At 47.7% G+C, this 11,524-nt stretch overlaps 1 protein-coding gene across 1 annotated transcript in view; it reads left to right on the forward strand.

Moving 5' to 3' along the window:
• plcb3 (phospholipase C, beta 3 (phosphatidylinositol-specific)) overlaps nucleotides 1-11,173 on the forward strand; it is a 36,527-nt gene extending 25,354 nt beyond the window's left edge. Inside the window, 20 exon segments of the mRNA XM_041243353.1 lie at nucleotides 368-548; nucleotides 861-965; nucleotides 1,131-1,201; nucleotides 1,890-1,986; nucleotides 2,117-2,201; nucleotides 2,687-2,811; nucleotides 3,478-3,632; nucleotides 3,867-4,034; nucleotides 4,695-4,794; nucleotides 5,364-5,468; nucleotides 6,065-6,147; nucleotides 6,292-6,448; nucleotides 6,966-7,001; nucleotides 7,692-7,911; nucleotides 8,497-8,662; nucleotides 8,910-8,986; nucleotides 9,571-9,660; nucleotides 9,827-9,884; nucleotides 10,242-10,328; nucleotides 10,750-11,173. Of these exon segments, the coding sequence (XP_041099287.1) occupies nucleotides 368-548; nucleotides 861-965; nucleotides 1,131-1,201; nucleotides 1,890-1,986; nucleotides 2,117-2,201; nucleotides 2,687-2,811; nucleotides 3,478-3,632; nucleotides 3,867-4,034; nucleotides 4,695-4,794; nucleotides 5,364-5,468; nucleotides 6,065-6,147; nucleotides 6,292-6,448; nucleotides 6,966-7,001; nucleotides 7,692-7,911; nucleotides 8,497-8,662; nucleotides 8,910-8,986; nucleotides 9,571-9,660; nucleotides 9,827-9,884; nucleotides 10,242-10,328; nucleotides 10,750-11,034 (2,451 nt within the window). The 3' untranslated portion in view covers nucleotides 11,035-11,173.
• Nucleotides 11,174-11,524: the final 351 nt, after the last annotated feature.

The raw sequence follows: 11,524 nt of genomic DNA on the forward strand, positions 1-11,524 counted from the left end.
GGATGAAACTGCTATTTCCAAATCTAACACTATTGAGTGTTTTAATAGGTTTGGATGATGGGCAGTGGGCTGGCGAGTCTAGTTCAGTGAGAAAAGTTTGAAAAAACGGGTTTCGCTCAGTTGTCTTTTTCAAACTCTGTGCCAGTCTAGATTCGCCTGGTTGGGAGCGAGCGAGTGCCAGAAAAAAAGTGGCAACTTCGAGATTCGCCCAGAAGCCGTTGGCGAAACTAGATTGGCCCGGGCAAAACTAGACTCGCCAGATCACCGGGTTTCTATTCATGTTGTGGTAAAGCCTATGGCAAGCACAACTCCCTCTTCCTTATTTAACCAAAGGTTTCTTGTTTTCCTTTTGTTTTCCTGACCCCAGCTGGTCCCAGGCCAAGCCCTGCCCTCTCCCCAGGACCTGCTGGGAAAGATCCTGATCAAGAACAAGAAGAAGCACCCGCACAAAGGGTCCCAGGGGAGCATCAAGAGACGCTTGGCAGAGCAAAGCTCCAACACGTACAGCGACACCTCCAGCATCTTCGAACAGCCTCTGCCCAACAACGGTACGGCTCTTGCTCTGCTGCCGGCTTCTCTAATAGAGCTGTGTCTGCTTCTGGCCGTCCCAGGCTGGTGAGGAACCCCCCTCCCCCTGCGATGGGGACGTAGCGGAGGCGGCCGTGCGTATGTCGCAGTTCGTGTATTTCCATAAATCTGGAGAACCGCTTCTCCAATTGTCATTAAGCCTCTTGCTGCCATTATGCAGCATAAGTCACTGAGTGTATCGTGGGATATAGGGGTGTCTGTAATATTGTGCATTTTGACGTTGGATTTAGACGCTAGAAGAGTGACTGTGTCTGGCATGTCCCTTGTTCTAGGATGTCCGCTGCAGGACACGGCAGAGACGGGACAGCTGTTGTCCAACGGGGAAGAGAAGATGGCCGAAAGGCTGGCTAAGGAAGGACAGCCCAGGAAATCCATCGGTGAGGCTTGGAATTCAGTGTGGTTGGGGCTTCGGGTTCGGGCACACCTCCTGGTGTTACACTCCCTTCCTGGGATGGGATCTTTCAGCCCTGCCAGCCCCCTGGGTAGTATATTCGGCGGCTGTGATTGGCAGGCGCGTATAAAGCGGATTTCTTGCTTTTCAGATCGAGAGGTGGAGAGCGAGGAGGAGGAAGAGGAGGAGCAGCCAGACCTCAAGAAACCCACGACTGACGAGGTGCCTTCCTCGCTGCTTTCAATCTCTGTGCAAATGAACCTGCTGCTCGAAGGAGGGGGGGGGGGGGGGGGGGGGGGGTTTAAACTTTGAAATAAGTCCCCCGGATGCGATGAGGAACCGATACAGGAAGAAGAACTGAAGGATGTCTCATGGATTCAACGACAAACATCTAGAAGCCCTTCCAAACCTTATGGAACAAACATATATATTTTTGGCCCCTTTTTTATATATTTTAAATATATGGGATATATATATATATATATATATGTAATGTATTTATTTCATATGATTAAAGACTAATGAATATATATATATATTTTGAATATATGAATATAAAATATATGGTGCACCATGTTTTTTCAACATATAAAATATATGGATTACAGACTAAAATATATTTTAAATATATCCAGTACAATTAAAATGAAATTTTCTGGGGAGATGGGGGAGTATTGCAGATTGTGTGAATATGGTCGATATTTCATACCCCTTCCGAGTTTAACAGCAGAGAGATTTGTTTAAAGTCAACTGGTAAAAGTTTGCTGCTATAAAGGGAAGCGCCTGCTGTGTTTATTGTGAGTACTGACCTCTCTCTCTCTCTCTCCTCTGTCCTCTTTCTTTCTCGCTCTCCCTCTCTCTCCTTTACCTTCTTTCTTTCTTTCTTTCTTTCTCCCTTCCTCTCCCATAGGGCACGGCGAGCAGCGAAGTTAACGCGACAGAAGAAATGTCAAACTTGGTCAACTACATCGAACCTGTCAAGTTCAAATCCTTCGAAGTAGCCAGCAGTAAGTGGGGACCGTTTTCATTTGAAACGCATCTCATGACAACACTGTCAAGACACACAGACGCACAAAAAAAAAACAACCCACGCGTTCGCCTTTAGATTTTAACCCCTTCCTCCCCTGGCTCTTGCAGAACGGAATAAGTTCTTTGAGATGTCCTCTTTTGTGGAGACGAAGGGTTTGGAGCAGCTAACCAAGTGTCCCATGGAATTCGTAGAGTATCCTTTTGATCTTCAGAGCGAACACAGTCTCCTCTGCAAACTAACTAACTAAAAATAACCATAACCAAGCCGTGCATGCTTGCTGGTCCAGTGCTTAGAGGAAGGGCTACCAGGAGGTTCTAATTTCAATCCCGGCTCAGCCACTGACTCTCCGTGTGTGTGTGTGTGTGTGTGTGTGTGTGTGTGTGTGTGTGTGTGTGTGTGACCCTGCGCGAGTCACTTCACCTCCTTGTGCTGCGTCCTTCGGACAAGACGCAAAACAACCGAGGTCCTATTGGACTCTGCAGCAGCAGCAGCGGTTGTTGATGATGCAGAGTTCACCCCCCTAGTCTCTGTAAGTCTCTTTGGATAAAAGTCTCTGCTGAATGACTAATTGAATAATATTATTAGCATTGTAGAGTACTGTAGTGCATCACTGCTTCGTAACAGATTGTATCGCACTGGGTCAGATTGCGTGCTTTTCCTTAGCGCGTGCTCCCCAGGTACAACAAGAAGCAGCTGAGCCGAATCTACCCCAAAGGAACTCGGGTCGACTCTTCAAACTACCTCCCCCAGCTCTTCTGGAATGCAGGCTGTCAGATGGCAGCCCTGAACTTCCAGACCCTGGGTAAGAGATTAAATAATAGAATCGACCTGCTTTCAGCACTGTTCTGCAGGGACGGGAACAGCGGTGTGATCCAGTCCAGGTTTTACTGCTACCAGCTTGATCAGCCCCAGCGTGTCTAGCTAACAAGCTCAGGTGTGTCTTGTTATTAAACTCCTAGTCTTGTTTCCCTCCCTGGTTTGGTAAAACAATGCATGATATAGGTCCAGTGGTTAAAGAAACAGGCTTGTAACCAGGAGGTTCAAATCCCAGCTCAGCCACTGACTCACTGTGTGTGACCCTGAGCGAGTCACTGAACCTCCTTGCGCTGCGTCTTTGGGGTGAGACGTTGTTGTAAGTGACTCTGCAGCTGATGCATCGCTCACACACCCTAGACTCTTGTAAAGCGCTTTGTGATGGTGGTCCACTACGAAAGGCGCTATATAAAAATAAAGATTATTATTATTATTATTATTATTATTATTAATAATAATGCATAATATAACCATGGGGAAAATGTTACCTTGCTAATTTACTGTAGCTTTTAGAAGGGGAACCCCAACTTATTTAAAAAAAAAAAAAAAAAAATTCTAATCGTTATGTTAGTTATTAAAACGTCAGGTGCTTCCTAAATTAGTTGGATGTTCCTGGCTTGTGAACCTGGGGCTCTGGCTTCTCTTGTCTCTCCAGACCTGGCGATGCAGCTCAACATGGGGTTCTTTGAGTACAATGGGAGGAGTGGTTACGTCCTGAAGCCGGAGTTCATGAGACGCACGGACAAGCACTTCGACCCGTTCACTGAGAACATCGTGGACGGGATCGTCGCCAACACGGTCAAGATCAAGGTGAGAAGGCCTGAGCAAGGCCTGAGCAAGGCCTGAGCAAGGCCGACACCGGGCCGCAAAGGGAAAGTTGGAATGTGGGACCTGGTCCGACGCAGGACCGCAAAGGGTTAACAAGTGCTCTTCCGCATATGCAGAAACAGTGGGAGCGACCGTGTAACGCTGCACAAATTAATTCTTCACAATGCAGATAATGAGGCTGCATTTTCTCAAGCTACCTCCTCCCCCCTCTCCCAGATTATTTCAGGACAGTTTCTGTCGGATAAGAAGGTCGGAGTCCACGTGGAAGTGGACATGTTCGGACTCCCGGTGGACACCAAGCGGAAATTCAGAACCAAGACGTCCGCCAATGGGAACTCTCTGAACCCAGTCTGGGACTAAGACCTTACTCATGTCAGCAAGAACGTTGGTGGGATCCGTCCCAGGCAACCGTGAAACGTCTGGTGTCAGAGAACATAAAACTGTGTGCACACAGCAGATTGTGGTTGCTACCGGTACACTGCAAGGGGGAGGGGGGGGGGGGGGGGGGGGGGGGGGGGGGGGGGGGTGTCCGTTAGCTACCCTTAGCTGAACGTGAGAATAAAAGCATTCAAACAGCCGCTTGATTAGAAGTCGCGTGCCCTCGCTGGGAGCTATTGGCAGAGGCTGCACTTAGAGCGTAGCTCTCGCGCTCAGAACGTCAACGACGGAGCGTTCTATGCGTTCAAATCGCGGCAGGTTCTGTAAAAAGAGATGAAGTGAATTTAGATGTAGTGACTTCTGTGTTTTTGTGAGTGTTCGGTCAGTGGCGGCCTCCTAATCAAATTGAAAGTGTGCTTCCTGTTGTACTCTTTGTGTGACAGATCACCCTTTGTGCGAATAATCACTGAACACTTGACTCGGCAGAGAGAGCCCGTGAAATACAGTGATTAGAGGTCGCCAACGAACACTGACTTGACAAAGGAATATTTTCAGGAGACCTTCGGGTAGGGTTAGGAAGCGAGGGCAAGATTTCCTGTACAGAGGAAGTCCCAGTGAGGCGCGACTGACTAACTCCTCCCCCCCCCCCCCCTCCCCCTTCTCCAGGTTGTCCTTCCCACTCTGGCCTCTCTCCGGATCGCCGTGTTTGAGGAGAACGGGAAATTCATCGGGCATCGGATCATGCAGGTGTCGGCGATTCGACCAGGTGGGGCTCCCAGAAGGAGTTACTGCTTACCAGAATGGTCGACAGTTTAGGGCGGGGGGGGGGGGGATCAGCTTAAAACTTAAAATCAGTCCTAAAACTTATAAGAATTTAAGTCAAGTTAACAAACGTCTCATCTGTTGACTCTAATATGACTCTAATATCAACTCTGCATGCACCTCCTGCTCTACATGTATATATAGAGAGAAATCTGACTCTGAGACACTTCTTTACACAGTATGGAATGGGTTACCGACCCATGTCATTGATCATTGGGATCCTTCAAGACTCGACTCATCTACCGCCTGCACGCTAACATGACTCTGATATCAACTCTGGAAGTCCCACCTACTCTACATAAACATATACAGTGTGCAGCAGTAAAGACACAGAGAGTGGGGATGGGGTGAAAGAGGTTACCTAGCCACGTTTTTGAGGCTGAAATAACTGGGATCCATTAAGACCCGACTCGTCAGCGTTCTGAGATCGATCGGCTGCTCGGGAACCGGACGAGCGCCGATGGTCCGAATGGCCTCCTCTCCTTCTTAAACTTTCTTCTGTTCTTGTGCTAGGTTACCACTACATCTGCCTGAAGAATGAGCTGAACCAGCCCCTGATGCTTCCAACCCTGCTGGTGTATACCGAAGCCAAGGACTATATTCCAGACGAACACCAGGGTAACGCCCCCTTCCTTTCCCACTCCCCTCTCCACCCCCAGGTCTCTCTCTCTCTCTCACTTTCTGTTCTACCAGCAAGGAGGCTTGGTGATCCAGCGCTTAAAGGGGTCTTGATACCAGGTGGTTGAAATCCCGGCTTGGCCACCGACTCGCTGTGTGGGACCCTGAGCAAGTCACTTCACCTCCTTGTGCTCCGTCCTTCGGATGAGACAAACGAGGTCCTATTGGAAGTGACTCTGCAGCAGCAGCAGCGGTTGATGAAGCAGAGTTCACCCCCTAGTCTCTGTAACGCGCTTTGGATAAAAGCGTCTGATAAATTACTGATGAATAAACTAAAGACACCTGACCTTGTTTTAAGGTGTGTTTTTTCCCGTCAAAGAAACGACATCCAATTTCTTGGATCGTTTTTTTTTTTTTTTTTTCACCGAGGAAACGGACCTTCCAAGTCGATCCGGAAACAGATAAACGTGCTTCACGCTGCTCTGCTGTTTTGTTTGTTTGTTTGTTAAATCGCTTGTGTTTTTCAGCTGCGTTCCTTGTCTTGTTTGTCATCGGCTTTGTGTTTCTCTCTCTTTTTATTTTATTTTTTTTTTTAGAATACGCAGATGCGCTTTCCAACCCCATCAAACACGTCAACCTGAGAGAGAAGCAGCTGGCCGCCCTGATGGGAGAGTGTGAGGTAAGGGGTTCATTTATTTTCGGGTTGCAGCCTGTGCTGTCCCGAGCTGCTGTGGTTTATTGCAATTCCACGTTTGCCGGTCTCCTTGGTGTTTTATTGAAGAGTTTGCGGCTGGGGTTCGCTCCCTGGTCTTGTTTTGTGCAGAGGAACCTGGAGAACGAAGAGCAAACCCCCGAGAGAGCCGAGCCCGACCACCGAACCGAGGAGCAGACGAGGAGCGAGCCCACGCAGAACCCCCTGCAGGAAACGTTCCACCAAGCCGTCGCCAACCCGCTGAGCGACAGAAACATCGGCAGCCCAGGTATTCAGGAACGAACACGCACCAACTCACAATCACAACGTCACACACACCATCTCACAATCACACCGTCACACACAACATCTCACAATCACACCGTCACACACACCATCTCACAATCACACCATCACACACACCATCTCACAATCACACCGTCACACACACCATCTCACAATCACACCGTCACACACAACATCTCACAATCACACCATCACACACACCATCTCACAATCACACCGTCACACACACACACAATCACACCATCTCACACACACACACCACCCTTCAGTCAAGTAAGTTTGGCCACCCAGGTTTACACTTCATTATATGCGTGTGGGAATCGACATTTTAATATCTACCTCCCTAGCCCCTCCTCCTTGCGTCCTGCACAGTGTATCTATAGGGATGTGGTCCAGGTTGCTGGTTTGGCATTAAAATGACGTCTGGAAAGCGAGGCGACTCTCCCGAATCCTGATTTGAAATGTCAGTTTCTTTTAATGTTTTTTTTTTTTCCTTGCAGTTCAACATGATGACCTTATCTCCAGAGTTTTGACAGGTAAGAGCATTCTAAAGAAATCGCTGCACAGGATCTGATACACAAGCTCCATTTGACAGTTAAACGACTCCCACACTAAATGTTTCATTTTCGGCCGTAGCTTGTAGGCGACACCCCTGTCCTGTAGATCCTTGTCCTTTTTACTCAATTTGTTATTCGGGTTAGAAAGTGTGGAGCCTTAAATCCCACTGTGATTAATCTCTATGTATGTCTCTCAAATAAAAATTGCAAATAAGCTTTGTTAGCACGACAGGAATGATCCAGTATTGCAGAAAGCAGTTAAACACAATAGATAATAACAATAACATACACACATCTCTCTCTCTCTCTCTCTCTCTCTCTCTCTCTCTCTCTCTCTCTCTCTCTCTCTCTCTCTTCCCCCTCCCTCTCCCTCTCTGTGTTCCTCTTTCTGTGTCTCTGCTTCTCCTTTCTCTGTCTCTGTGTCTCCCTTTCTCTCCCTCTCTGTTTCTCTCTGTGCTTCTGTGTCTCCCTCTATCTCCATCTATCTTTCTTTCCTTCTTTCTCTCTCTATCTTTCTCTCGTGTGCTCTCTTCTGTACCCGTTTCTCTCTGCGCCTCCTTCCCTCTCTCTCTTCTTTCTCTATGTCTGTACTTCTGTCTGTGTACACCTGTCTCTCTGCCTCTCCTTCCCCTCTCCTCTCCCCCCCCCCTTTCTCTCTGTGCCCTGTAGAGGTCCAGGCTCAGTCGATAGAGGTCCTCCGGCAGCAGAAGGGCTTCCTGAAGCTGCAGAGGAAGCAGTACAAGGAGCTGAAGGAGCTGAAGAGGAAGCACATGAAGAAGATCTCGAAGCTGAACAAAGAGCAGAACGCCCGAATCAGCCAGCTGAACTCCGAGAGCATGCGTCGCAAATCGCAGGTGGAGAAGAACCTGAAGAGAAGCGTCAAGAAAAAGTAAGAGAGTCACCTGGAGAGTAGAGCAGCACAGAGAGCGCAGAGTCTGAGCAATCAGACCCCTGGTAGAGCTAAATAAACCGTCCCTCCCTTTTGTTTTATGAGTGCGTGTTTAAGGCAAGAGCATTTAGATGCAACAGTTGATCGTTTCTCTTTGTGAAACAGCATGGGGTAAAGTGGTTTTAGTTTTCCCACATGTTCTGTGTGCAATTATACTTGCAACTCCACTACAAAATACAACTGGATTGGAACTGAGAAATGCCTCCATATACAGTGTGTGTGTGTGTGTGAGAGAGAGAGGAGGGGGGAAGGAGAGGAGTTTGGAGAAGTAGAAGGGAGGAGGAGAGGGGAGGGGAGGAGGAGAAGAGGAGGAGAAAGAGGGAGAGAGAGAGAGGAGAGAGACAGTTGTCGTCAAAGTCTGCATACCCCAGTGTGTGTAAATATACATACGTCGGGGATATAAACTGCTGACGACAACTTTGTTTTCATCACAGCCGCCCTAACTATTAGCAAACCTGCAGGCTGGGGTGTGGCTTGCCGGCGCTGTGATGAGAAGCCTGATCAACGTGTCTGTCTGTGTCGCAGCACGGACGAGTCTTCAGCAGCTATGGAAATGGAGCTGAGCAACCTGGAGGCTGAGGTCTCTCAGAAGCACATCGAGCTGAAGGAGTGGCAGATGAAGGAGCTGCTTGAGGTCAGGGAGAACCAGTTCCAGCTGGAAGGGAAGAAGAAGCTGGAGCACTTCAAACAGGTAGAGACCTCCCTTCACACTGACAGCCACCCCCCCCCCCCACCCCCCCTCCAGGAGCAGAGATCGTACCTCTGTTAACATTGCACAGTCCAGGATTAGAGGAATCCGCTCCTGGTTTTACTAAGACTGAGCTCGCTACCGATACACTGATCAAGCTGCTGTGAAAACCTGGACTGGATTGCGGTGGGAGATTTATTTTCTTCCTTTGTGCTGATTATTTAGCTTTGGTTGCGTTTTTTTTTCTCAGGCTCAACAGAAGCTGAAAGACACGGCGATGGACTGCCAGGCTGTGCAGCTGAAGAAACTCAAAGAGATCTGTGAGAAGTAAGAGGGCAGAGAGCGGGACGGGGATGGGGGGGGGGGGGGGGGGGGGGGGGTTGCCTTTCTGAGCAGCGGAGCAAAGAGGCTGGGGGCTACAGCCTCTCAAAGCTAGCCACGCATTCCTGACATACAATTACCTGATTACCCTCAGGGATGGAAGCGAGACTCCCGTTGCATGGCGGTTTGGATCCATTCCTGGTTTTCCTAGGAACGTAATCAGACACACCTGAGCTTGTTACCTAGACACTAATCAAGCTATTAAAACCTGGACTGGGGGAAGCTGCTATGCAATAGAAGTCTTATTTCTATCGCTGTAAATGCTCAAGAGATAAAGTCACTAATTTAGCGATGATGAGAAGGGAGTATATGGAAGATGAGTACGTTTGGAAATGCAGACAGGAGGCACTTCACACACAGAGACCCACACAGCTGATGTGTCTAAAATGCAGAGTTCTGTCCCAGCAAAGAGGACCCGTTTAGTTCAGGCGAACGTCGTGCTCCGAAGGGACGAGGCTTGATGGGCTGAACAGCGTCCTCGTCCTGTTCCCGTGCCGTGTGTTCACAGCCCCTCTGCTGCTGGTTAACAGGGAGAAGAAGGAACTGAAGAAGATGCTAGATCGGAAGAGACAAAACAGCATCTCGGAAGCCAAGAGCCGAGATCGACAGAAAGCAGAAGCGTGAGTGTCTTGGGGCAGGGGGGGGAGTGGAGAGGGATGGCATTTTTGTTTCTAGACCTAATGAACAGACCTTGGTTTACAGTAGCTTATATATACTTTGTAGTGGTACAGGGGAACGTTTTTTTAATATTGGATTTTTTTTTTTGTTCTTGTGTTCTCCCTGCAGAGAACTTAATGAGATCAACCGCAAGCACATCAACGAATCGGTCACCTTGATCCGGCGCGTGAGTGCACAATATTGCAGTCTGCATTTCATTGCAGTTGCCAGTCCTGGAGATATATATGGTAGGGAAGATCAGCCAAAGGGGTCTTTCTATATTAGGACCAGTGCGCCATCTAGTGCACACCTAGTGTATTGCTACTCAAACCAGGAGGAAACTTGATCCAAACTGTCTGATCACTAGATGGGGGGGGGGGGGGGGGGGGGGGGAAGCGCCCTCGCGTAGTATTTGAGTTCCTGCGAAAAGGGGGAGAGGGGGGGAATCCTGTGAAAAGGATTGCTTTGAGTGATTGCGAACATCATGTAAAGTGACACTGCTGTATAAAATGAATGTGTGTGCGTGTGTTTCTTGTTCATATAGCTGGACGTGGCACAGAAGAAACGACACGACAGACTGCTGCTGAAACATACGGAGATCCTGCACCAGATCTCGGAGGAGCAGCCGCTGGTAAGAAGTGTCCGGGTTTTAAGCACTGGAGTCGATCAGCTGGTACCTTGTTAAAGGCACATTGTAGCTATACACTACAGTGTTACACTAGCGGATCAGAAATTAGTTGTTAAAGGCACATTGTAGCTATACACTACAGTGTTACACTCAGCCCTGTCTTAATCCTAGTCTTAACACTACCCATTTATAGATATATATATATATATATATATATATATATATATATATATATATATATATATATATATATATATATATATATATATATATATTTGTCTTTGCAATAAAATAGTCCGTCATTTTAAACGATAATTTGATCGTCACGCAAGCAGCCCCCCAGGACCACGCCGTGCGTCGCGATGCAGGCTGTCGTGACTCCCCAGGTAAAGCCGCCTCTAATCCAGCCCCCCTTGCTTTCCAGCTCCTGGCTTGCATGGAGAAAGAGTCCGACACCGAGTTCCGACAGCTCCCGCAGGAGATAAGAAAATTCCTTCAAGGGGAACTCGACGCCCAAATGCATCAGGCGGACAATGGGCGTGCCAACACCGACAGCTCCGGCCCGCCGTCCAATCAGAGCACGCCGTCCAATCAGAGCACTCGGGATTGGCTCAGCGAGAGGAGCCTGGACAATAGCACCGCCTCTCTGGCAGAAGAGGACTGTCTCGGAGTCCCAGCGGCTTCCGAGGGACAGGTGTCTGTTTTATAACAGTAGACAAGAGACAGAGTTTTTCTTTATAAAGTGAGCGGACTTGTGAGGAGCGAGAGAAACGACGGGATACACTGGTGTTTTTACAGGCAATGCTTTTAATTATTATTATTTATTATTATTATTATTTTTTTTTTTTTTACAAAAAAAAAAACTTGCGGGGGGGGGGATTAAGGTCTCTGAACCCCCCCCCCCCCCCTTTTTTTTTTTTTTTTTTTTTTTTTTTTAAATGTTATTATTTTTTTTTTATTAAGAACGTTAGAATATTTTTATTTGAAGTTGTACCTACTCTTGTACCACTACTACATCTATCCAGACTATGATGGGAATCATATATACTGTATATATTTATATATTTTTTATTTTAATATAAGGTATTTTGTGGGCAATTTTTTTTTTTTTTTTAAAACAAATGAGTCTTTATTTAATATATTCCCAGTCTTTTATAACTTGGGGTATTTAGCCCCCTCCCCCTTGCCCCCAAGCTAAG

Source organism: Polyodon spathula, unplaced genomic scaffold (assembly GCF_017654505.1).
Source record: "Polyodon spathula isolate WHYD16114869_AA unplaced genomic scaffold, ASM1765450v1 scaffolds_1729, whole genome shotgun sequence".
Lineage (NCBI taxonomy): Eukaryota > Metazoa > Chordata > Actinopteri > Acipenseriformes > Polyodontidae > Polyodon > Polyodon spathula.